Consider the following 27,967-nt stretch of genomic DNA (forward strand, 5'->3'; position numbering starts at 1 on the left):
ATCATCTCACCTAGTGCCTAACCCCCTCTGGGCCTTAAGCCCCCACATACTTACCTTCGGGACGTAGGCTGTTGGTGTCCCAGCATCGGTCTTCTGAGTGGTGTTGGGTTTCTGGTGTCGGTCAGCTGACCGCCGGCATCCCATCCACTGGGATGCCAAACGCATACCCTCAGACCTTATGGTCTATTAGTTGATGAGAGCACTTTGTTACCACCATAACCACTGTTCCTTGTGTCTTCCTACACACATTCATACCATTTGGGTGATCCCATTCCAAATACTACTATACACGCTGCAGAGTAACTTTCCTCACAAAATAGATAAAAGCAATATAAATAACACAATGGGGACAGTAATAGAAGCTATGGCTGTTCTACCGGCTGGATCACGAAACAGACAAAATAGAGGTCAATGCATCCTGGTCAGGAGAATACTATGCTGTATGAAATTCTACTTGTAAGCACTAACATGCAAAGTTTCTCCAGTGTAACTGAAGAATGGTGTAATGAGATCTGATTTGTCATTTTTGACAATCACAACATGAAAAAAGCTAATCTATGTGACTTCTCTGATGTCTAACAAGAGTTGATTTAGCTGTAAAACATTTCCCACACTCAGAGCATGGAAATGGCCTCTCACCCGTGTGACTTCTCTGATGTCTAACAAGATTTGATTTCTGTTGAAAACATTTTCTGCACTTGGAGCATGGAAATGGTTTCTCAGCTGTGTGTATTATCTGATGTCTAACAAGATGTGATTTCTGTGTAAAACATTTCCCACACACAGAACATGAAATTGCCATTACACCTGTGTGACTTCTCTGATGTGTGACAAGAGTTGATTTCTGTGTGAAACATTTTCCACACTCGGAACATGGAAATGGCCTCTCACCTGTGTGACTTCTGTGATGTATAACAAGAGCTGATTTCTGTGTAAAACATTTCCCACACTCAGAACAGGGAAATGGTTTCTCACCTGTGTGTACTCTCTCATGTATAACAAGTTCTGAGTTATTTGTAAAACATTTCCCACATTCAGAACATGAAATTAGCTTTACATTTGTGTGATGTCTCTGATGTGTAATAAGTGTTGATTTGTGTATAAAACATTTCCCACATTCAGAGCATGCAAATGGCTTCTCACCTGTGTGACATCTCTGATGTATAACCAGATATGATTTATGGGTAAAACATTTCCCACACTCAGAGCATGCAAATGGCTTCTCTCCTGTGTGACTTCTCTGATGTGTAACAAGATATGACTTCTGTGTAAAACATTTTTCACACGTAGGGCAAGAAAACAACTTCTCACCTGTGTGACATCTCTGATGTCTAACAAGATCTGATTTCTCTATAAAACATTTCTCACACTCAGAACATGGAAATGGTTTTTCACCAGTGTGACTTCTCTGATGTGTAACAAAGTGTGATTTCCGTGTAAAACATTTCCCACACTCAGAACATGGGAATGGCCTCTCACCTGTGTGACATCTCTTATGTATAACAAGATATGATTTCCGTGTAAAACATTTCCCACACTCAGGACATGGAAATGGCCTCTCACCAGTGTGACATCTTTTATGTGTAACAATATATGATTTCCGTGTAAAACATTTCCCACACTCAGAACATGCAAATGGCCTCTCACCTGCCTTAGCTGCCTGATGGGTAATACGCTTTGTGCTCTGTGCAAAACATTTGGCATCTATAGAAGAGGGAAATAATTTATCTACCCTAAGAGCTGTAATAGAAGCACCAGGAGAACGTTCCTCATCATAAGCAGGATCAGGTGATACATCTGAACTGTGAAATACTGGATGTATAATTGGGATAATGGAGGTTTCTTCCGGAGAATGTTTGATATCATTATCTTCTATTTCACAGTCAGGAGATAAAATTACATTTTCCTTTGAGAGATTCCCGATATATCCATCTGCTGGGAATAAAATAAATGAATGATGTCCAATACAATAAATTTCATCTCTCAAAATAGACTGTTGTCAAATAGCCTTAAAATTACCATCAAATGGATAAATGAAAGATGTTTCAAGGTACAATGTAAAACTCATAAGATGAACCCCTCCACCTCGTTATACATAGAGCAGGTAATTTGTTACATAGGAATAGCTTAGTCTTCTCATAATAATTACTACTGAGGCAAAGAGCACACAGTCATACACACATATTAGTGTAACTGTTAGCCGCTGCGGCGGTGGGGCATACCGGTTCCCGCCCGTTGCTCGGCAGCGGGGCTGGTGCATCACTTCCGTCGCCGAGCGTCCTGGCCCGACTGGTTGCTGGGCAGCCAGAGACGCTGGGTGGCCGTTCTCAGTCCTGGCTGTTACTAAGCAGCCGGGATGCTCGGATTCACGTGCCAGCTAGCAGCTGGCACAATTGGGGACCATGGGGTTAGGGCGGTCTGGCTCTCCGTGACTGGTCTCCTGGGCCTTTTTATGGGAGTCAGGATCATGCAGCCCCGCCGGTGATAGCTTCCAGCAAGCCAGTCAGCCAGCCTCTGGTAGTTCCTAGTTGCTGCCTGTAACTCCTGGTGTTCCAGTTCCCTGCGTCACTTTGGATCGTGTCCAGCTTCTTCTAGATCTGTTTCCTGTGGAATTGGCCTGAATTTGGAACTCTCCGTGAGTTGGCGGCCCTGCCGCACCTTGTGACAGAGGTCACATCTTTACTTTCTGTTTGCTTCCGTGACGGGGTCGCATTTTGCGGTTAGGCCGCAATACTTTGGTTGTTCTTCTTATGTAGCAACAGTGTCAAAATCTGCAGGTCAGCCGCTTGCCTTAGTTTCGTGTTTGTATTCTGGCGGCGGTGCCGCACATAATTGTTTGTAGTTTTCTCAGTACGTCCTCTCATTTGTAGTCTCATTAGTCTTAGCTAGTTTTCTCTCAGTCTCGGTTGGTGCCTTGTCACCTCATAAGACCTGGGGGCATCGGAGTCTGGGCGGACATAATTCACCCATTCAAACGCGGCTGCTAAAGGAAAAGTCTAGCTCTGCAGACGCCAACTGACTACGGGGAGAAATAATGGAGTTATGGGTCGAGTTGGTGTTGCAGGCGTCACCCTTTCCCAGCTGCAACTCACACATCAGTACCAGGAACTCCCCAGTTGCCACCCATACTCCCGAGTTCCGGGTACTCGTTTCATAACAGTAACCACACTGCCGAGGAAGACATCTAGGTCTATGGGTTCTTATGTTACAATAGTGTGTGGTTAAGATTTCATCAACCACTACAACCCCAATGTTCCCTGTGGAACCTATGAACCCTGGTTAAGAAAATGACATTTATGGTACGAACTTACCGTTGTTAAATCTCTTTCTGCGAGGTACACTGGGCTCCACAAGGATTAACATCGGGGTGTAGAGTAGGATCTTGATCCAAGGCACCAACAGGCTCAAAGCTTTGACTGTTCCCAAGATGCACAGAGCCGCCTCCTCTATAACCCCGCCTCCATGCACAGGAGATCAGTTTCGTTAACCAGTCCAATGCAGTAGCAGGTACCAGAGATGACAATCGTTAGTAACCAAATATACCACACACTCACTACAGGAGAGGGTGTCAGCGGCTAATGCCATACTAACCCAAAGAAGCCAAGTGCGTCAGGGTGGGTGCCTTGTGAAGCCCAGTGTACCTCGCATAAAGAGATTTAACAATGGTAAGTTCTTACCATAAATCTCATTTTCTGCTGTGGGGTACACTGGGCTCCACAAGGATTAACATCGGGGATGTCCTAAAGCAGTTCCTTATGGGAGGGGACACACTGTAGCGGGCACAAGAACCCGGCGTCCAAAGGAAGCATCCTGGGAGGTGGAAGTATTGAAGGCATAGAACCGTATGAACGTGTTCACTGAGGACCACGTAGCCACCTTGCACAATTGTTCAAGGGTCACACCACGGCGGGCCGCCCAAGAAGGTCCAACAGACCGAGTAGAATGGGCTTTAATGGTAGCAGGAGCTGGAAGGCCAGCCTGTACATAAGCATATGCAATTATGCACCTGGCCAAGGTCTGCTTGTTAGCAGACCAGCCACGTTTGTGAAATCCAAACAGTACAAAGAGTAAATCAGACTTCCTAATGGAGGCAGTTCTCTTCACATAGATACAGAGAGCCCGTACTACATCCAAAGACCGCTCTTTGGAAGACAACGCAGGAGAACTAAAGGCCGGAACCACAATCTCCTGATTAAGGTGGAAGGAAGACACCACATTGGGTAAATAACCCGGATGCGTTCTAAGAACCTCCCGGTCACGGTAAAAAATCACATAGGGGGACTTACAGGATAAGGCACCCAAGTCCGAGACCCTTCTAGCTGAAGCAATAGCCAGCAAAAACAAAAACCTTAACGGAAAGCCACTTAAGGTCTGCAGACGCAAGAGGTTCAAACGGAGACTCTTGCAAGGCCTCCAGAACCACCAACAGATCCCAAGGGGCCACGGGTAGTACATAAGGAGGCTGAATCCGCAACACACCCTGAGTAAAAGTATGAACATCCGGTAGGGTAGCAATCTTTCTCTGAAACCAAACCTACAAGGCAGAAATGTGAACCTTGAGGGAGGCCAGACGAAGGCCTAAGTCCAGGCCCTGTTGTAGGAAGGCCAACAGTTTGACCGTACTAAACTTGAAAACCTCATGATTATGAGACGCGCACCAAGTAAAGTAAGAATTCCAGACACTATGGTAAATCCAAGCAGAAGCCGGCTTACGGCCTTCAACATAGTTTGAATGACAGCCTCAGAAAAACCCTTGGCCCTCTAGACGGAAGCTTCAAGAGCCACGCCGGCAAAGCCAGACGGGCCAAGTCTTGGTAAACACAAGGGCCCTGAACGAGGAGGTCTGGTCGTTGTGGAAGTAGAAGGGGACGATCTAGCGAGAGGCCCTGTAGATCGGAGAACCAGTGCCGTCTGGGACACGCTGGAGCAATCAGAAGTAGGATTCCTCCTTCTTGCTTGAACTTCCGTATTACTCTGGGCAGGAGTGACACCGGAGGGAACACGTACGGCAGCCGAAAGTTCCATGGAATTGCCAGAGCGTCCACGAACGCTGCTTGAGGATCCCTTGTCCTTGCGCCGAAGACCGGAACCTTGTGATTGTGTCGAGACGCCATCAGATCCACATCTGGAAGGCCCCACTTGTCCACGAAAAGTTGAAACACCTCTGGATGGAGGCTCCACTCTCCGGCGTGTATGTCCTGACGACTGAGAAAGTCCGCTTCCCGGTTTAGGATATGGGGATATGGCCGGCAGATGGCGTTCTGCCCACTGAAGAATCTATGATACTTCCCTCATTGCCATGCGGCTTCGAGTGCCGCCTTGATGACTGATGTAAGCCACCGTGGTGGCGTTGTCCAATTGTACTTGAACAGGTTTGTTCTGTATCAAATGCTGGGCCAGGTTCAGTGCATTGAACACTGCCCGCAGTTCCAGAATGTTTATCGGGAGTAGAGACTCCTCCCCGTTCCACCGACCCTGAAGGAGGTGTTGTTCCAACACCGCGCCCCAACCTCTCAGACTGGCATCCGTCGTCAGCAGGACCCAGTTGGATATCCAGAAGGGATGACCCCTGCTCAATCGATGGTCCTGAAGCCACCAGCTCAGTGACAGGCAGACCTCCGGAGACAACAAGATCATTTGAGATCTTGGCAAGAATTAACTTCTGCAGAGGGCGAGAATGGAATTGAGCATACTCCACCATGTCGTAAGCAGACACCATGAAACCTAGCACTTGCATTGCCGAATGTATCGACACTTGCGGATGAGATAGGAAGCATTGAATCCTGTCCTGAAGCTTCAGGACTTTCTCCTGAGACAAGAAAAACCGCTGGTTGTGAGTGTCCAATAACGCTCCCAGGTGCACCATGCTCTGAGCAGGAACCAGGGAAGATTTCTTCCAGTTGACTAGCCACCCATGGACTTTCATGAACTGGACAGTCAGATCTAGATGACGCAGGAGAATTTCTGGGGAATTTGCCAGGATCAACAAATAATCCAGGTATGGCAGGATCCTGACCCCTTGACGGCGGAGTACAGCCGTCATTACCACCATTACTTTGGTGAAAACTCGCGGAACCGTTGTCAAACCAAAAGGTAACACCCGAAATTGGTAATGAAGGTTGCCTACCGCAAACCTCAGGTACTGTTGATGTGACATTGCAATGGGAATATGCAGGTAGGCATCCTGTATGTCCAGGGAGACCATATAGTCCCCAGGCTCCAAGGCCAGAACAATAGAGCATAGAGTTTCCATACGAAACTTGGATACCCTCACATACTTGTTCAAGGACTTGAGATTGAGAATGGGCCACGAGGACCCGTTCGGTTTCAGGACTGGAAACAGCGGTGAATAGTACCCCTTACCTCTCTGAGCCAGAGGCACCTGTACTACCACTCCTGTGGTCAGGAAGGATTGTACTACTGAATGAAGAGTGTTTGCCTTCACAGGGTCCAAAGAGACGTCTGTCAGGCAAAATCGATGAGGGGGACGGTTCTTGAAGGGTACGGCGTAACCTCGAGCGACAACTTATTTTACCCAGGCATCTGAAGTGGTCTTCAACCATTCCTGGGCAAAACCTAAAAGACGGCCACCCATCCTGGGATCCCCCAGGGGGAGGCCCGCCCCGTCATGCGGCAGACTTGTCAGTTTTGGAAGCAGACATATAGATTGGTAAATGCTCAATTAGCTTAGTGATATCATTCAGGTGCTCGAAAGGAAGGGGTATTTCTGAGCAAGAAAAAAGCAATTGTTTCCCCAGCACACTGAATGGATAACAGTAACCAGATATAAATCCCACATAATAATAGAATTCAGAGATCTTCGTTACACATATTTGCGCAAATGTGTGGTTAAGCCCCAAAGCCGCATCAAGGCCTCTCTGTATATTTGGGGTCCCTAGCGCTATATATAGGTGCAGGGTGTGGCACCCCAAAACACCAGAATGAGCCAGAAAGCACAGCGTGACATACCAGTGTAAAAAACTATAGTGTTAATAAATTAGTATTTAGGAAGCCGAAGCTATAGAGGGGGTGATACAAACATGAAATGTAATTAAAATAGAGAAATAGTGTTAGAAAATTAATAGGTGAAAAGTGTTAATAGAATGTAAAGGTATGCCACACTAAGGCCATCCAGCTCAGCCAGTCCAGAGGCACCACACCTCACACCTCCATTACCCCAATCTGGGTCTAATATTAACCAGCAAGGAGTCACATGATAATGACTCCTTACTAAAATATGTCTAAGCTAAGAGCTACTTACCTTGGAGCAACCCCATAATGCTCCATGTGGCATGTCAGGGCCTGCACATCCTCCTAATGCAGAAACCTCTCTGCCTCTCACAACAGACATATAGATTGGTAAATGCTCAATTAGCTTAGTGATATCATTCAGGTGCTCGAAAGGAAGGGGTATTTCTGAGCAAGAAAAAAGCAATTGTTTCCCCAGCACACTGAATGGATAACAGTAACCAGATATAAATCCCACATAATAATAGAATTCAGAGATCTTCGTTACACATATTTGCGCAAATGTGTGGTTAAGCCCCAAAGCCGCATCAAGGCCTCTCTGTATATTTGGGGTCCCTAGCGCTATATATAGGTGCAGGGTGTGGCACCCCAAAACACCAGAATGAGCCAGAAAGCACAGCGTGACATACCAGTGTAAAAAACTATAGTGTTAATAAATTAGTATTTAGGAAGCCGAAGCTATAGAGGGGGTGATACAAACATGAAATGTAATTAAAATAGAGAAATAGTGTTAGAAAATTAATAGGTGAAAAGTGTTAATAGAATGTAAAGGTATGCCACACTAAGGCCATCCAGCTCAGCCAGTCCAGAGGCACCACACCTCACACCTCCATTACCCCAATCTGGGTCTAATATTAACCAGCAAGGAGTCACATGATAATGACTCCTTACTAAAATATGTCTAAGCTAAGAGCTACTTACCTTGGAGCAACCCCATAATGCTCCATGTGGCATGTCAGGGCCTGCACATCCTCCTAATGCAGAAACCTCTCTGCCTCTCACAACAGACATATAGATTGGTAAATGCTCAATTAGCTTAGTGATATCATTCAGGTGCTCGAAAGGAAGGGGTATTTCTGAGCAAGAAAAAAGCAATTGTTTCCCCAGCACACTGAATGGATAACAGTAACCAGATATAAATCCCACATAATAATAGAATTCAGAGATCTTCGTTACACATATTTGCGCAAATGTGTGGTTAAGCCCCAAAGCCGCATCAAGGCCTCTCTGTATATTTGGGGTCCCTAGCGCTATATATAGGTGCAGGGTGTGGCACCCCAAAACACCAGAATGAGCCAGAAAGCACAGCGTGACATACCAGTGTAAAAAACTATAGTGTTAATAAATTAGTATTTAGGAAGCCGAAGCTATAGAGGGGGTGATACAAACATGAAATGTAATTAAAATAGAGAAATAGTGTTAGAAAATTAATAGGTGAAAAGTGTTAATAGAATGTAAAGGTATGCCACACTAAGGCCATCCAGCTCAGCCAGTCCAGAGGCACCACACCTCACACCTCCATTACCCCAATCTGGGTCTAATATTAACCAGCAAGGAGTCACATGATAATGACTCCTTACTAAAATATGTCTAAGCTAAGAGCTACTTACCTTGGAGCAACCCCATAATGCTCCATGTGGCATGTCAGGGCCTGCACATCCTCCTAATGCAGAAACCTCTCTGCCTCTCACAACAGACATATAGATTGGTAAATGCTCAATTAGCTTAGTGATATCATTCAGGTGCTCGAAAGGAAGGGGTATTTCTGAGCAAGAAAAAAGCAATTGTTTCCCCAGCACACTGAATGGATAACAGTAACCAGATATAAATCCCACATAATAATAGAATTCAGAGATCTTCGTTACACATATTTGCGCAAATGTGTGGTTAAGCCCCAAAGCCGCATCAAGGCCTCTCTGTATATTTGGGGTCCCTAGCGCTATATATAGGTGCAGGGTGTGGCACCCCAAAACACCAGAATGAGCCAGAAAGCACAGCGTGACATACCAGTGTAAAAAACTATAGTGTTAATAAATTAGTATTTAGGAAGCCGAAGCTATAGAGGGGGTGATACAAACATGAAATGTAATTAAAATAGAGAAATAGTGTTAGAAAATTAATAGGTGAAAAGTGTTAATAGAATGTAAAGGTATGCCACACTAAGGCCATCCAGCTCAGCCAGTCCAGAGGCACCACACCTCACACCTCCATTACCCCAATCTGGGTCTAATATTAACCAGCAAGGAGTCACATGATAATGACTCCTTACTAAAATATGTCTAAGCTAAGAGCTACTTACCTTGGAGCAACCCCATAATGCTCCATGTGGCATGTCAGGGCCTGCACATCCTCCTAATGCAGAAACCTCTCTGCCTCTCACAACAGACATATAGATTGGTAAATGCTCAATTAGCTTAGTGATATCATTCAGGTGCTCGAAAGGAAGGGGTATTTCTGAGCAAGAAAAAAGCAATTGTTTCCCCAGCACACTGAATGGATAACAGTAACCAGATATAAATCCCACATAATAATAGAATTCAGAGATCTTCGTTACACATATTTGCGCAAATGTGTGGTTAAGCCCCAAAGCCGCATCAAGGCCTCTCTGTATATTTGGGGTCCCTAGCGCTATATATAGGTGCAGGGTGTGGCACCCCAAAACACCAGAATGAGCCAGAAAGCACAGCGTGACATACCAGTGTAAAAAACTATAGTGTTAATAAATTAGTATTTAGGAAGCCGAAGCTATAGAGGGGGTGATACAAACATGAAATGTAATTAAAATAGAGAAATAGTGTTAGAAAATTAATAGGTGAAAAGTGTTAATAGAATGTAAAGGTATGCCACACTAAGGCCATCCAGCTCAGCCAGTCCAGAGGCACCACACCTCACACCTCCATTACCCCAATCTGGGTCTAATATTAACCAGCAAGGAGTCACATGATAATGACTCCTTACTAAAATATGTCTAAGCTAAGAGCTACTTACCTTGGAGCAACCCCATAATGCTCCATGTGGCATGTCAGGGCCTGCACATCCTCCTAATGCAGAAACCTCTCTGCCTCTCACAACAGACATATAGATTGGTAAATGCTCAATTAGCTTAGTGATATCATTCAGGTGCTCGAAAGGAAGGGGTATTTCTGAGCAAGAAAAAAGCAATTGTTTCCCCAGCACACTGAATGGATAACAGTAACCAGATATAAATCCCACATAATAATAGAATTCAGAGATCTTCGTTACACATATTTGCGCAAATGTGTGGTTAAGCCCCAAAGCCGCATCAAGGCCTCTCTGTATATTTGGGGTCCCTAGCGCTATATATAGGTGCAGGGTGTGGCACCCCAAAACACCAGAATGAGCCAGAAAGCACAGCGTGACATACCAGTGTAAAAAACTATAGTGTTAATAAATTAGTATTTAGGAAGCCGAAGCTATAGAGGGGGTGATACAAACATGAAATGTAATTAAAATAGAGAAATAGTGTTAGAAAATTAATAGGTGAAAAGTGTTAATAGAATGTAAAGGTATGCCACACTAAGGCCATCCATGCCACATGGAGCATTATGGGGTTGCTCCAAGGTAAGTAGCTCTTAGCTTAGACATATTTTAGTAAGGAGTCATTATCATGTGACTCCTTGCTGGTTAATATTAGACCCAGATTGGGGTAATGGAGGTGTGAGGTGTGGTGCCTCTGGACTGGCTGAGCTGGATGGCCTTAGTGTGGCATACCTTTACATTCTATTAACACTTTTCACCTATTAATTTTCTAACACTATTTCTCTATTTTAATTACATTTCATGTTTGTATCACCCCCTCTATAGCTTCGGCTTCCTAAATACTAATTTATTAACACTATAGTTTTTTACACTGGTATGTCACGCTGTGCTTTCTGGCTCATTCTGGTGTTTTGGGGTGCCACACCCTGCACCTATATATAGCGCTAGGGACCCCAAATATACAGAGAGGCCTTGATGCGGCTTTGGGGCTTAACCACACATTTGCGCAAATATGTGTAACGAAGATCTCTGAATTCTATTATTATGTGGGATTTATATCTGGTTACTGTTATCCATTCAGTGTGCTGGGGAAACAATTGCTTTTTTCTTGCTCAGAAATACCCCTTCCTTTCGAGCACCTGAATGATATCACTAAGCTAATTGAGCATTTACCAATCTATATGTCTGTTGTGAGAGGCAGAGAGGTTTCTGCATTAGGAGGATGTGCAGGCCCTGACATGCCACATGGAGCATTATGGGGTTGCTCCAAGGTAAGTAGCTCTTAGCTTAGACATATTTTAGTAAGGAGTCATTATCATGTGACTCCTTGCTGGTTAATATTAGACCCAGATTGGGGTAATGGAGGTGTGAGGTGTGGTGCCTCTGGACTGGCTGAGCTGGATGGCCTTAGTGTGGCATACCTTTACATTCTATTAACACTTTTCACCTATTAATTTTCTAACACTATTTCTCTATTTTAATTACATTTCATGTTTGTATCACCCCCTCTATAGCTTCGGCTTCCTAAATACTAATTTATTAACACTATAGTTTTTTACACTGGTATGTCACGCTGTGCTTTCTGGCTCATTCTGGTGTTTTGGGGTGCCACACCCTGCACCTATATATAGCGCTAGGGACCCCAAATATACAGAGAGGCCTTGATGCGGCTTTGGGGCTTAACCACACATTTGCGCAAATATGTGTAACGAAGATCTCTGAATTCTATTATTATGTGGGATTTATATCTGGTTACTGTTATCCATTCAGTGTGCTGGGGAAACAATTGCTTTTTTCTTGCTCAGAAATACCCCTTCCTTTCGAGCACCTGAATGATATCACTAAGCTAATTGAGCATTTACCAATCTATATGTCTGTTGTGAGAGGCAGAGAGGTTTCTGCATTAGGAGGATGTGCAGGCCCTGACATGCCACATGGAGCATTATGGGGTTGCTCCAAGGTAAGTAGCTCTTAGCTTAGACATATTTTAGTAAGGAGTCATTATCATGTGACTCCTTGCTGGTTAATATTAGACCCAGATTGGGGTAATGGAGGTGTGAGGTGTGGTGCCTCTGGACTGGCTGAGCTGGATGGCCTTAGTGTGGCATACCTTTACATTCTATTAACACTTTTCACCTATTAATTTTCTAACACTATTTCTCTATTTTAATTACATTTCATGTTTGTATCACCCCCTCTATAGCTTCGGCTTCCTAAATACTAATTTATTAACACTATAGTTTTTTACACTGGTATGTCACGCTGTGCTTTCTGGCTCATTCTGGTGTTTTGGGGTGCCACACCCTGCACCTATATATAGCGCTAGGGACCCCAAATATACAGAGAGGCCTTGATGCGGCTTTGGGGCTTAACCACACATTTGCGCAAATATGTGTAACGAAGATCTCTGAATTCTATTATTATGTGGGATTTATATCTGGTTACTGTTATCCATTCAGTGTGCTGGGGAAACAATTGCTTTTTTCTTGCTCAGAAATACCCCTTCCTTTCGAGCACCTGAATGATATCACTAAGCTAATTGAGCATTTACCAATCTATATGTCTGTTGTGAGAGGCAGAGAGGTTTCTGCATTAGGAGGATGTGCAGGCCCTGACATGCCACATGGAGCATTATGGGGTTGCTCCAAGGTAAGTAGCTCTTAGCTTAGACATATTTTAGTAAGGAGTCATTATCATGTGACTCCTTGCTGGTTAATATTAGACCCAGATTGGGGTAATGGAGGTGTGAGGTGTGGTGCCTCTGGACTGGCTGAGCTGGATGGCCTTAGTGTGGCATACCTTTACATTCTATTAACACTTTTCACCTATTAATTTTCTAACACTATTTCTCTATTTTAATTACATTTCATGTTTGTATCACCCCCTCTATAGCTTCGGCTTCCTAAATACTAATTTATTAACACTATAGTTTTTTACACTGGTATGTCACGCTGTGCTTTCTGGCTCATTCTGGTGTTTTGGGGTGCCACACCCTGCACCTATATATAGCGCTAGGGACCCCAAATATACAGAGAGGCCTTGATGCGGCTTTGGGGCTTAACCACACATTTGCGCAAATATGTGTAACGAAGATCTCTGAATTCTATTATTATGTGGGATTTATATCTGGTTACTGTTATCCATTCAGTGTGCTGGGGAAACAATTGCTTTTTTCTTGCTCAGAAATACCCCTTCCTTTCGAGCACCTGAATGATATCACTAAGCTAATTGAGCATTTACCAATCTATATGTCTGTTGTGAGAGGCAGAGAGGTTTCTGCATTAGGAGGATGTGCAGGCCCTGACATGCCACATGGAGCATTATGGGGTTGCTCCAAGGTAAGTAGCTCTTAGCTTAGACATATTTTAGTAAGGAGTCATTATCATGTGACTCCTTGCTGGTTAATATTAGACCCAGATTGGGGTAATGGAGGTGTGAGGTGTGGTGCCTCTGGACTGGCTGAGCTGGATGGCCTTAGTGTGGCATACCTTTACATTCTATTAACACTTTTCACCTATTAATTTTCTAACACTATTTCTCTATTTTAATTACATTTCATGTTTGTATCACCCCCTCTATAGCTTCGGCTTCCTAAATACTAATTTATTAACACTATAGTTTTTTACACTGGTATGTCACGCTGTGCTTTCTGGCTCATTCTGGTGTTTTGGGGTGCCACACCCTGCACCTATATATAGCGCTAGGGACCCCAAATATACAGAGAGGCCTTGATGCGGCTTTGGGGCTTAACCACACATTTGCGCAAATATGTGTAACGAAGATCTCTGAATTCTATTATTATGTGGGATTTATATCTGGTTACTGTTATCCATTCAGTGTGCTGGGGAAACAATTGCTTTTTTCTTGCTCAGTTTTGGAAGCAGGCTGACGGGCAGCCCAGGCCCTCTTCGGTCTGGGCTTGGCAGGTTTAGAAGAACGAGCTTGCTTCGGGTATGCCTGACCTTTTGCTTTACCTGGAGGACGAAAGGGCCGAGGGAAAGTACTTTTAGCCTTCTGTGTGGAGGAGCCGCACAAGGTAGGCAAGCTGTTTTAGCAGTAGCTAGATCAGCCACAATCTTATTGAGGTCTTCTCCAAAGAGAATGTCTCCCTTGAAAGGAAGCACCTCCAGGGTTTTCTTAGAATCCATATCCACCTACCAGGATCTCAACCAAAGGATACGTCGAGGCAAGATGGACGTAGTGGCAGCCTTGGCCGCCAGTACCCCGGCATCGGAAGCTGCCTCCTTAAGGTACAGAGAAGCCGTGGCAATATATGAGACATTGTCGAGCATGCTCAGAAGTGTTGGAAGGCAGCTCCGCCTCCAGCTCCTGAGCCCACGCCTCAACAGCTTCAGCAGCCCATGTTGCTGCAATGGAAAGTCTATGCACAGCCCCGTTAGGGTGTAAATCACTTTCTTTCTTTTTTTTTTGAGAAAAAGTTTTTATTGAATTTTATGCTTTTAACAAGATATTCGTAAGGTATACATTACAGGTATCACACCTTGGCACATATCGCAGTTAAATGTTGAATAGCAGTGGCAGAATATCTATCTATGTACAACATCGAGTGAGTGAAGAATCAAACAGGCATGCATGCCTATATATAGAGAGCTGTCAATAGATAGTGTTATGCGTTTGGTATGTACCGTAGCTAAGGGCGAAGGAATAACTCTTAATGGAGCATTATAGCTTATAAAAGAGGAGCAGAGAGTAAACTTAACAATAGAAGTAGAAGAGAAAAGAGGCAAGAAGAGAGAAGAGAAAAGGGGGGAGGGAGAATTGGGAAGGGAGGTAAGGGAGGAATGGTCGGGCGGTCCCATCCGCCTGGGCAGTGCGTCAGATTATCCCTAGTTGGATAGGGTATTGTGATGATTCCAATTATCTTATATGGTAGTTAGCGGAGGTTCAGCACCGAAGTGTGACGTCCAGGGTGACCACGTAGTGGTAAAGTTATCTGGGGTGTCCCGGAGAACCGCTGTAATACGTTCCAGCCTATAAGTTTGCCATATAGCATTAATGGTAGCAGGGGTTGCGGGAGGTGACAGGGATTTCCAGTTAGCCGCAATTTGGCATTTGGCCGTGTTTAGGATATGCTTAATTAGCTTCTGTTGGTGGCGAAGGGTGTGAGGTATTGGGCGAGAGAGCAGGGAATAGAGAGGTGACATCGGGATCGTCAATCCGAGGACCTTAAAAATAAGTCTATGGACCCTAGTCCAATATCCCTTAATTTGCGGGCAGTTCCACCAAATATGCAGCAGGGTTCTGCGCTGGCCACACTGACGCCAACAGCTATCCGAGCAGGAGGTGTAAATTGAATGGAGACGCGATGGTACCAGGTACCAACGATAATATAATTTGTAGGCATTTTCTTTAATTCGGACCGAAATGGAGCTCGTGGAAATTTCCTGCCTAATCTTTGACCACTCATCTGACGTCAGGGTTTCACCCACCTCCCGTTCCCATGCTACTTCGTGGGGTTCCTTCAGGGGCGAGTTGTGAGCTAACAAGATTTGGTATATAGTTGAGAGTAAGCCTTTAGTTGATCGGCAGGTGCAGCAGAGGGATTCAAAGCTCGATTTACCTCCCACGGGCGGTGTTCCGGAGGTAGAGGCAAAAAAGTGGCGTATCTGTAAGAATTGATAAAAGGTTGAACGTGGGAGCGAGAAACGGGATTGCAAGTCGTCAAACGTGGGGAATGTATGTAGCGGAGCAATGTCCAGAAGGAAGAGTGTGTTACGGTTGGTCCAGGAATCAAAAGCTAAGTGGTTCTCCCCTGGCGGGAATGCCGGGTTGTTCCATAGAGGGGTGAGTAGAGGGTGGAAGGAGCGTAGCCGGTAAAGACGTGAGCAAAGGTCCCATATGGAAAGGGTAAATTTCACTGTGGGCAACAGCGAGGAAGCGGGGGGATGGCTATTCGGTCGACACCAGAGCAGGCTGTAGGGGGAATATCTGTGGAGTGTGGTAGCCTCCAGATGTGTCCAGATTCTGTGTCCAGGATTATCGTGCCAAAGGACACATGTGGTTAGGTGAGCAGCTCTATAGTATTTAAGGAGGTCAGGAACTCCCAGACCCCCCTCTAGACGATGCTTTTGGAGGATTCTCATCTTTACTCTGGGCTTTCGCCCTGCCCAGATAAATCTGGTAAGGTCTGCTTGGAGATTTTTAAGGACTGAGGTGGGGACGTGGATGGGAAGAGTTTGCCACAGATATAACAGACGGGGCAGTAGTGTCATCTTAACGGCTGTCATCTGTCCAAACCAGGACAGGATATATTTATTCCACTTTGTCACATCGTGTTTAATAGAAGTTAAGAGTCTGGGAAAGTTGGCAGCATAGAGACCAGAGTAGGACTTAGTAAGATAGATGCCCAGGTATTTGAGTTTATCAGCTCGCCAAGCACATGGGAAGGAGGCCTGTAGGAGTCGAAGATCTGGGTCCGCGACATGTAGGGCCAATATTTAGGTTTTGTCTGAGTTAATGTTGTAATTTGAAAACCGGCTGTACGTAGCTATCTCCTCCATCAGATGTGGGAGGGAGGCAGGTGGGTCAGTCAGGGTGAGAATGGCGTCATCGGCATATAGAGCAATTTTGTGATTGTGAGTTCCCGACATGATACCAGATATGTTACGGTTCAGCCTAATTCTAGCTGCTAACGGTTCCATAATGAGGGCGAAGAGTAGGGGGGAAAGGGGACAGCCCTGTCGAGTGCCGTTACGTATGGGTAGAGGGTCGGAAGAAAGGCCATTAATTAAAATGGAGGCTGAGGGATTCTGATACAGCGATGTAACGCCTTTGTAAAAGGCGCCATGCAAGCCCATATTTAGGAGTGTCTGTTGTAGGAATGGCCAGGCCACCCTGTCGAAGGCCTTTTCTGCGTCGAGGGCCACGACTAGCGTCGAGAGAGACTTGTCTTGTGCCAACTGGATGAGGTCAATGAGATGCCAAGTATTATCTGCGGCCTGTCTGGAGGGAATGAAACCGACCTGGTCGGGGTGAATGAGGGAGGGTAGGAATGGAGCTAGTCTGTTAGCCAAGATTTTGGCGAAAAGCTTTAGGTCCACATTCAGGAGCGAGATGGGTCGATAGTTCTTCATCTCCAGCAGGTCCCTGTCGGGTTTCGGAATGAGGATAAGATTGGCCCTAGTGGTGGCTGCGTCGAATGAGTCCCCGTCCAGGATTGCGTTAAACAGAGATTGGAGCATGGGGAGTAAAGAGGTTGTAAATTTTTTATAATATAAAGCGGTAAAGCCATCAGGGCCAGGGGCTGTGGTACGGCGTAGCTGCTGAATGGCCACTGAGATTTCCTCTGTGGAAATGGGGGCATTGAGTGTCAATATGTCCGAATCGGAAAGCTTAGGGAGTTTGCAAGCGGATAGATAGTCTCAGAGTTTAGAGACGTGATCAGGATCAGTATCTAGAGTGGAAGGGAGATTGTACAAGGATGTATAATAATCCCGAAATTGGGCGGCCATTCGTGACGGGTCAAACGTGGTGGACCCGTCTGCACAGCGCAGGGATACAATGCGATTTTGAGTGCGTTTCGCTCTTAGTTTTTGGGCTAGTAAAGTGTCAGCCTTATCTGATTTCTCGTAGAACCTCTGACGTGCCCATAAGAGTGCCTTGACTGCCTTTTTGGTGAGGATTTGGGATAGCTGACCCTTAACTGCTAGGAGTTTGAAATACGTTTTCTTTCTGGGGCGGTGCTGATGCAGAAGGGTCAAGGTGGCAAGTTCTGATTCTAAGACTCGGATCCGTTGGGCTTCAGTTTTCTTTTGGGCAGCCGAAAGGCTTATAAGGTAGCCTCGGATGGTGGCCTTATGTGCTTCCCATATTAGGGAGGGAGGGACGTCTGGAGTCGCATTTTCTGCATAATAGTTAGCTAAGGCGGTGGCAATATCAGCTACGGTGCATTTTTTAAGCAGGAGAGATTCATTTAGTCGCCAGAATCCGGTGGGGAGGGGTGAGGAGGATGAGATCTCGAGCAGAACAGCAGAGTGATCCGACCAGGAGATAGGGAGTGTCTGGGCACTGAGGAGTTTACGGGTAGTGTCCCGGTCAACGAACATATAATCTATACGGGTATAGAGGTCGTGAGGTGGGGAGTAGTGAGTGAAGCCCTTTGCCGAGGGGTACAAAGTCCTCCAACCGTCATACAGGTTATAAAGTGATAAATGTGCTTGTAGACGCTTGGCCAGTTTGGCGGGAGTAGAAGCGGTAGAGGCGGGGCGAGATCTGTCATGGAGTGGATCCAGTGTGACATTGCAGTCTCCACCAATTATAGTCATGCCCGTAGGAAGGCGGGATAGGCTGTCAAAAAAGGCTGTAAATAGAGAACCCTGCTGCGCATTAGGGGCATATATGGAGGCCAAGATCAGAGGAGCTTGGTTATAGGAACATGAAAGGATAACGTAACGGCCCTGGGGGTCCGAGACAGTGTCGTGAACAGTTATAGGGAGGCCTCGACGGATCATAATAGCGGTTCCCCTTCGTTTGGTAGGCATGTTTGAATAATAGACATGTGGAAATTGTTTGCAGGACATAGAGGGGTGTGGGGGTTTAAAATGGGTCTCCTGAATTAGTACCACATCAGACTTTTGTCTGTTAAAGAATTGGATGGCCATGGCTCGTTTGGTGGGAGAGTTAAGGCCGTTAGCATTAACCGATATAATTTTCAGGGTCATGGTGGGAAGAACTGTGGGCGACGCAAACAGAGGGGCGGGATGGGACCGGTCCGACCATGGGGATGGAGAGGAGGAAAGGAGGAATAGAGGAGGAGAGAGAAGGGGAAAGAGTCTGTATGAAAATACAGAGGGGGAGAACCTTTTCCTGTAGAAGGGCCAGGTTTAACACAGAAAGGAAAGACACCGTCCTGGCGTATCCTTCGGGGGGGGACGTGGCTTTGTGACAAAACGATAAGTAGGGTAAGGAGGAGCATAGGGGAGGGAGAGGTTGTAGCAGGAACGACCAAGTGACAGGGGGAATAGGGGGAGCTAGGAGAATCGCATTATTAAGATAGATAGGAGTAGTGTGAGCGGTATAGACATAGTGAGGGAGAAGGATAAAGCATGCAGTGATATCAAGTACTAAACCAACATCGGTCTTACCAGGAGATTATGAACAGTAACAAATGAGCACCATGCTAATCATGGGCCAACATGAACAAACATGAAAACAAACTATAGAAATATGACACTCACGCGTAGCCAAGTGGACAGCATCGCCCATGGCATCACAGCCATTCGGCCATGCGGAGAGCCCGCTAAGTCGGAGAGCGCGGTGCCCCCGCGTCTGATGGACTCCGCTGCAGGCTGAGGGCATATACTGTGTATAGCAGGGTTCAATGTATGCAGCTCAGGCCGGGTGCAGTGTGCCTGCTGTGAGTATATAGGCAAGGGATATGGATCAGCTGCTGGGAATGTGTGAAAGTCCCTGCAGCACACACATCAACAGTCTGCAGCAACCAGGATAGGCAGGAGAGTGTGCACGCAGGAGCTTCTCATTCATAACTGTTTGCCCTGCAGTAAGGGCTCACCTCACAGCCCACAAGATGGCCGCCGCTACTCCGTGTAAATCACTTTCAAACAACCCTCCACACGTCTATCCGTCGGTTCCTTCAGAGAGGTGACGGTAGTTACTGGCAGAGCAGAGGAAACTACCATGCGTGCCACATGAGAATCTACATGCGGAGGAGTTTCCCAATTTTTTTAACATAGCTCCGCAGAGAGAGGATAGCGAGCCAACAGTCTCTTATGCCATGTGAATTCCATTCCCGGATTTTCCCAGGATTCCTGACGTATGTTAGCCAGGTGTTGAGAATGAGGTAAAACTTGTTTAAACACCTTCTTACGTTTAAATCTGTCCGGATTTTTAGAGACAGCCGCAGGCTCAGGTTTATCAGAGACCTGAAGAATGAGCCTGATAGCCTCAATCAAATAAGGGACATCCATGATTGGGGACTTCCCTTCCCCATCAGAAGCATCTGAGTCAGTGTCCGTGGGGTCAGTATATGCGCCATCCTCATCAGAGGAGGTGTCAGGAACAGTGGTGGATTGTGAGGAAGTAGTGGCCCGTTTAGAAGACGTCTTAGTCTTAGGTGGGCGAGAGTGAGATTTAGTCAGTGACCGGTTCAAGTGTTGTAACTGAGTTGAGATTTGATCTGCCCATGGCGGATTAACTGTAGGGACCATAAACTGCTGCATTGGCACAGGTGGTCCCACAGGGGGTGTCAGTTTAGTTACTAGCATATTTAACAGCGTGGAAAAGGTAGCCCAAGGTGGGTAATTTGTTGCCCCCGGTGCCACAGACCCACTGGGGGGGTAAGGAACCTCATGAACCTGAACTCTATGCTGCCATGTTTTCCTCCAAAATGTCTGCAGCATCATTACCACGCAATGTGGGAGAAGCCCCAGCTCCGTTGCCTCGTGTAGCGGACATAAGAAGAAGCACAATATCAGGCAACCTGGTACAATCGTAGCAGCGATATACCTATCACATTAAAGGAAAAGGGGAAAAGGGGAATTTGTTGCACAGGAGACTCAGATGGACTTGATTTTATTTAAAGTTACAAAATATATGATTGAAAGGAACCCCTGTTATTAATTTTTCTATTATGTGAATATATAAATAGGGGGTGCTACCACAGATCATGTCATTATTGTAGACAAAAGAGAGAGAAGAGAGAAAAGGATCTGTTTCCGGTGCACATGAGTTTTTTTGTAAAAATGAACTTTTATTATCTCCTTAAAATAATTGGGAAGAATCTACTATTGCATCCAAAATTTCTTGGATGCACTGATGCGAAATATTAAAAAACAAAACAACGTATAAAGTGATATAAGAATAGACAAGACTGTGTGTGATAGAAAGAAACAAAAATAAATGTATTAAAAACTCTCAGCTGGGCGTCTTTTTTGTGTCTATTAGCTGATATGTACTGTCTTATCTGACTAATAACAGTATATTCTGGTACAATAGTGTTTCAAAAATATTTGTAAGAAGAAACAAATACTTACTTCTGGGTTTCTCTAAAATGTTACACAAATGTTACTCTTTAATTCTCCCAGACTGATAAATGTAACAATGTTGTTATATTGGCTCATCTAGGGGATTCTGGCTCGCTGCCCAGATTATTGTAATAGATATTTGCAAGTGACTGCTGGTTTACCTCCAGAGGAAAATATTATTAAATCATATAGTATGTTCCTATATTGCCAGTGATATTATAATTATAAGAGTGAATTAACATTCCAAAGATATTTCTTTGATATAATCTCACTATTCACGGCAAACCGGGTTATTCATAAATGAATGGTTTGTATGCCAATATACAATAGTTAATTAATGACATAATATTTCCATATATTAGTTGGTATTTACTACTCTGGGTTGACCAGTTTATATTTTTATATCTATAGATATATATATATTTGCATGAAGATAATAAGATCCACATCTACAGTACCCCGATATAGAAAGGGAAGCAGCATCCACCTGTAGTCTATATTGGATGTTCCTTTACTTAATCAATTATATGAATATATGGGTTCACTACGATATGCCGGCGGTCGGGCTCCCGGCGACCAGCATACCGGCCCCGGGAGCCCGACCGCCGGCTTACCGACAGTGTGGCGAGCGCAAATGAGCCCCTTGCGGGCACGGTGGCGCGCTACACTATTTTATTCTCCCTCCAGGGGGGTCGTGGACCTCCACGAGGGAGAATAAGTGTCGGTATGCCGGCTGTCGGGATCCCGGCGCCGGTATACTGTACGCCGGGATCCCATCAGTCGGCATACTGAAGACCACCCGAATATATATATATATATTACTGATCTTACAGGTGGCTACATAGAAAACAGTGGTCAGAGTATACGTATTAAGTAGCCCGTAAATGCATATACATGAAGGCTTAGCCTATGCCAGCATGGATAAGTGATAGTAAAAATTAAATGTATATTAATGCCGTGGGCCTGCTTAATTAGTATGATGCCGCAGGTCACTCTCAAAGTGTATGTATGCTATAATCACCAATGAGTATTCATTTACACGTTAATTAATACCGGTGACTAGCAAGCACATATATACATCAAATTCTATGTTGTCATATCTTTGCATAGATAAATTATATGCACGTGTGGTTATCAAAGAATCTCCATAGCCATAGATATTTTATTAGATTTGTCACTCGCTTGTATATATAGATGCCTTTAGTATCTAATATATAGGTGCCACCAGATTTAATAAGAGAATACCACATTAATTGTCACTCTTATATATAAAACAAATATATTCTGTACACAGTGATTAAATTAGTAATCACATATACACACTGTGTAGTACAGCACAGATCGCTAATAATTACAGCGTGTGTGCCGTCCCGTATGTGGTTAACTAGCGTACACCGATGAGCATAAATATTAGAATAGACTTTTCAGTTAGACATTAGAATAGACACGTAGGACGCCCAGCCGGTACCGTCGTACGTACGTTTCGCAAAAAGCTTCGTCAGGGTAACTTCGTCAGCTAATAGACACAAAAAAGACGCCCAGCTGAGAGTTTTTAATACATTTATTTTTGTTTCTTTCTATCACACACAGTCTTGTCTATCCTTATATTACTTTATACGGAAATGGGTTCTCTGCGCACTGAGGTGTTAGTCTGAGGCGGGGTGTGCTGCTGGTAATGAGGGGTGTCCCGCCCCCCCCTTAAATGGTAAGTATACAGATGTGGATAAATCCACAGGGAACCAGCGCTCAAACCCTATTTGTAGTGGTGAATGATACGGTTATAAAGTGAAACTAAAATCAATAATGAAAAAGCAGGTAATATACTTAGGGTTGTTTATTCTAAGATGCTGAGATACTTTCTTTCCCAACAGGTATAAATTCGGTTTAAAAGTCAATCAGTGATTGGGGCACGCTCCTGGTTTGAGCTTAAATTCTGAAGTGCAAGGTTCAATTGAAAGGACTCCCAGAGGAAGACCCTAACAGGTCGAAACGCGTTGGAGCTACCCATCTATACTACATTGGACTGAGGACGAATATTCACTACAAAGAAGGACAGTACTGCTAATCCTTTCCGCAAACCATCCGGTCACGTGATCCGGAGTTCCTGAAGCAACCGGTTGCCAGGCAACGGAAGAAGCCTGAGACAGCGGAGAGTGGAAGGCGGAGGGGAAGGGAGAAGGTAAGTCCCTGTAGGAGGAGGAGAGGCGCGGCCAGCCGCTCGGAGAGCTCCGGCCATGTCCACTTCGCCTCTGTGACAGGCGCACACCCCAGGTCAGCGGCCCCACAGAGCGGGCCTGATTCGGGCACTCTACTGTGGGACGTGCTGCAGGAGGAATAGCGCCAGTCCAGGGTCCTTATTCTCCACTCTAACCAAAGCATACACTACCGTTGTCAACTGTTCATCACTTCACAAGAGAATCCTTCACTTCAGAGCACAGATTAGCGGGACGCCGCAGTCTGTATAGACTTGTAAACCGTTTGGACTTTAGTACATATCATTATTATTTTTTTGTGGCATTTTTCTTTTTCTTTTTTTCGACTTTACAAAGATTACAGCATTTGTTCTTTCAATTGAACCTTGCACTTCAGAATTTAAGCTCAAACCAGGAGCGTGCCCCAATCACTGATTGACTTTTAAACCGAATTTATACCTGTTGGGAAAGAAAGTATCTCAGCATCTTAGAATAAACAACCCTAAGTATATTACCTGCTTTTTCATTATTGATTTTAGTTTCACTTTATAACCGTATCATTCACCACTACAAATAGGGTTTGAGCGCTGGTTCCCTGTGGATTTATCCACATCTGTATACTTATATCACTTTATACTTTGTTTTGTTTTAATATTTCGCATCAGTGCATCCAAGAAATTTTGGATGCAATAGTAGATTCTTCCCAATTATTTTAAGGAGATAATAAAAGTTAATTTTTACAAAAAAAACTCATGTGCACCGGAAACAGATCCTTTTCTCTTCTCTCTCTTTTGTCTACAGTGATATACCTACCAAGAACTCCCAGTGCAGTGTGACTTTCCTGTCAGCACTTTAAACCGGGAATCCAAGAGATGTATATATATATATATATATATATATATATATAGAAAGTGACTATAAAGCACAAAGAAAAATACACAGCAAGTATATCTTGTGAAACACCTATATTATTTAGAAACCTGACACACTTAGCCCCCTCAGGTTACAGAATATAGGAGTAGCACGCTGGTGAAATACCTGATATGGCAGCCACGCAGCAGCTACATGCACACACATATATAGTCACAAGCATACCATGTAGGAATTATACAACCATAAAACTGCAGGCAGCTTTACAGAAGAGGATTTGCCCCAGCAGTCCCAGGAAGAGCGCAGCTCCGTGTGATGGCGGCTGACAGGGAGTGAGGGAGAGATATGCAGCTACAGGGCGGGATCATTTAACCAAATGGCGCCCTGGGGCTGGGGGAGGGGCTACAGGTTAGGCCTTATCCCCCTGCTGGCTTCCCCACCGGGCGCTGCGGGCTTGTTAAAAACGGGTTTTTATAAGAGAAAAAAACCCACCTGTGCCCAGTGTCCCGGTGACTAGTGGAGCTACTGCCCCATTACAGTGTCCACGCCAGCGCGCGCGGGCCAAAGAGATCCCTTACCTCCCCTTGTACCTGCAGCCACGCGATCCCGGAGGGCAGTGGCGAGTGTGTGTGACTAACAGAAGAACACCGGAGCCTCCGCTGTAGTTACCCGGCAACCAGGGCGCGGGAGTATACAGCGCCGCTGGGGGAGTGATGGAGCTGCAGCAGGGGATGTCTGACTGACATCTAACCAAGCTGCGGCCCTCGAAGTCTTCAATCATTCTTTTTTCTTCTGAAAAATAGCTTTTCTTAGGGCTGCTCCGCAGCCCCCCTGTTGTATGCCTGCTAACTGCATGGCACCAACTCACAAACTGAGCTCCTGTGCACGGAGGCGGGGTTATAGAGGAGGCGGCACTGCGCATCTTGGGAACAGTCAAAGCTTTGAGCCTGTTGGTGGCTCGGATCAAGATCCTACTCTACACCCGATGTAAGCCCAGTGTACCCCACAGCAGAAATATAAATATTAGGGGAATGTGGATGTCAGGAATCAGCGTTCAGCGGTATCTCACTTACCAATGCGCTGGTGCGTGGGCCTCTGGAGGTCGTGGTCCCAGCCTGATGCTGCGTGTGCGCGTAGCATAGAACCCTCTGCTCCCTTGCACCCCTGAACTACACATGACATGTAACCCGCTGTGATCCCGCATTCTGCACTACATGGGCACCGCCATGACACTGGCAGTCAGCTGATCCGGTATAATCCAATCCTGCGCTGTGTCTGCAGACATGACTCCCCTATCCAATGGCTGCTGACCAGAAGGTATATAGTCAGAGTTCCGGATGAGTATCATTGCCTTGAACAATGCATCACATCCTGTGCACAGCGTCTCCTGGCTCTGGTCTCCAGAGATTCTCCTGTGTCAGAGCTCCGTGGAACTACAGGAACCAGCCATCCGGTTTGGCTGCAGCTCCATCTGTAATCTGTTCCAGTGTTCATTAGCAGTTAGAGACTCTCTCCAGGTGCTGCATTACCATTCTTACCTGCTCATTATCTGTCAGCAGCAGCGTTGTGCCATTTCACCTGCACCAGGACCTCTGCTCTGCTTCTCAGCTGTCTCCTGCTAAAGCCAAACCTGGTTTCAATGCTGTTTAGCTTACAAACTGCCTGAGAAGTTCAGCTCCTGTACATCATCGGTTTCCAAACAAAACAATCTCTACTATTCCAGAGACCCTATCAGCTTCAACGCTGAATTCTATGCTTATATCATCACTGTTCCAGTTGCATATATTTTGTGTGTGAACTTTCAATAAATATCATTTGCGCACATGCGCAGGAATTTACTTCAGCCTCCTTGTTTACTCCACCGCACCACCAATGACCCACTAGTGCCCCCTCTGGGAACAGACACAAGTACAGACCTGACACTGGACATTAAACAAGGTAAATGACTAAACTCATAGAACCATCTCTCTGCAAATGTTTATCAATTTATAAAAAAAAAATCTTAAAATGACCAGCCGACCAGAAGATGTTTCATTCTGGCAGGTGTTGGACTATTCAGAGATCATCACACCAACCAATAAGATTGTTTTAGACTCAATGTTACTCTAAAGGTGGGTACACACTGATAGATATAGCTGCAGATCAATTGATCTGCAGATATATCTATGGATGGATCTGGCAGTGTGCTGTGCATACACACTGCCCGATCCGTCGGGTACTGACGTCATGAACGCCCGCCCAGTTTAGCTGTCAATCACCGCCGGCTGCCGCAGCATGTGTACGGGCAGACGGCTGGTCACCCGTACACACACAGCGACGCGCCAATATATCGGTAGATATATTGGCCGTCGTCTGAGCTGCGGGGCCAATGCGATATGTCTATGAACAACGGAATTCACAGACATATCGCACATACACAATGGCCGACGGACCCGCGATATATCAAACGGCCGTCACAGTCTGATTGCACTTTCCATGTCTCAATTAAATGAGGACAGATGTAGTAGTAGTGTATGAGCAAGGAGAATATGTGACTCTTTTCTAAAGCAAGTGCTTATTACTCACCTATGCTGACATCTGTAGGGATTTCCTCCTCCTTACACTGCTGATCACCCCTCACATACATCTCTTCTTCTCCCTCTGTATCTTCTGCCTTCATATCAGTCACATACGTCTCTTCTTCTCCCTCTGTATCTTCTGCCTTCATATCAGTCACATACGTCTCTTCTTCTCCCTCTATATCTTCTGCCTTCATATCAGTCACATATGTCTCTTCTTCTCCCTCTGTATCTTCTGCCTTCATATCAGTCACATACGTCTCTCCTGCTCCCTCTGTATCTTCTACCTTCACATCAGTCACATACGTCTCTCCTGCTCCCTTTATATCTTCTGCCTTCATATCAGTCACATAAATCTCTTCTTCTTCCTCTATATCTTCTACCTTCGTATCAGTCACATATCTCTGTTCTTCTCCCTCTATATCTTCAGTCTTATTATCAGTCACATACATCTCTTCTTCTCCTTCTGTATCTTCTACCTTCATGTCAGTCACATACGTCTCTTCTTTTCCCTCTATAGCTTCTACCTTTATATCAGTCACATACGTCTCTTCTTCTCCCTCTATATCTTCTGCCTTCATATCAGTCACATACGTCTCTTCTTCTCCTTCTGTATCTTCTACCTTCATATCAGTCACATACATCTCTTCTTCTCCTTCTGTATCTTCTACCTTCATGTCAGTCACATACGTCTCTTCTTCTCCCTCTATAGCTTCTACCTTTATATCAGTCACATACGTCTCTTCTTCTCCCTCTATATCTTCTGCCTTCATATCAGTCACATACGTCTCTTCTTCTCCCTCTATATCTTCTGCCTTCATATCAGTCACATACGTCTCTTCTTCTCCCTCTATATCTTCTGCCTTTAAATCAGTCACATATGTCTCTTCTTCTTTCTTTCTGTCATCTATCTTATTTTGAATCACATCAATATACTATAAAATCAAGAAAATGATAATATAGACAGTAAATAATCAGTGTATAGGACATCTCTACAGATCACACAGTATGTACCAAAGTACACTTTGGTATATTGGTGAGACCCTAAATCCCACCTACCTGATCCTCCTGTGGGATTCTGTGATTCTCCTCTGTACAATCCTGGGAATACAGAGGACGGGGACATCTCTCTGGGGTATCTCTGTTACTGGGCCCAACTGTAGGAGACACACAGTGACTGAGTACAGTGTATATATGTGATTATCAGATGATGTGTGTAGATAGGGGCCCCCCACACCTGCTCTCCCCTGTACAATACATGACAGTCTCCTCTTACCCAGTGATGTGAGGGGCCGGTGATTCTCCATCATCACGT

At 45.2% G+C, this 27,967-nt stretch overlaps 1 protein-coding gene across 1 annotated transcript; it reads right to left on the minus strand.

Moving 5' to 3' along the window:
• Positions 1-27,959, minus strand: LOC135057096 (oocyte zinc finger protein XlCOF22-like). Its single transcript, XM_063962997.1, has 4 exons — positions 27,929-27,959; positions 27,712-27,809; positions 26,660-27,587; positions 1-1,932 (listed from the first exon to the last, which is right to left on the minus strand). The coding sequence occupies exons 1-4, from the start codon at positions 27,957-27,959 to the stop codon at positions 551-553; spliced, it is 2,439 nt and encodes an 812-aa protein (XP_063819067.1). The 3' UTR covers positions 1-550.
• Positions 27,960-27,967: the final 8 nt, after the last annotated feature.

Source organism: Pseudophryne corroboree, chromosome 3 (genome assembly GCF_028390025.1).
Source record: "Pseudophryne corroboree isolate aPseCor3 chromosome 3, aPseCor3.hap2, whole genome shotgun sequence".
Lineage (NCBI taxonomy): Eukaryota > Metazoa > Chordata > Amphibia > Anura > Myobatrachidae > Pseudophryne > Pseudophryne corroboree.

Bases quoted from the DNA above. Each gene is read 5' to 3' on its own strand.
- LOC135057096 (XM_063962997.1), bottom strand. From the start codon at position 27,959: ATGGAGAATCACCGGCCCCTCACATCACTGG. The intron at 27,810-27,928 runs GTAAGAGGAGAC...TGTCTCCTACAG, and splicing joins CCGGCCCCTCACATCACTGG to TTGGGCCCAGTAACAGAGAT. The intron at 1,933-26,659 runs GTGAGTAATAAG...TATTCCCAGCAG, and splicing joins CCCTACAGATGTCAGCATAG to ATGGATATATCGGGAATCTC.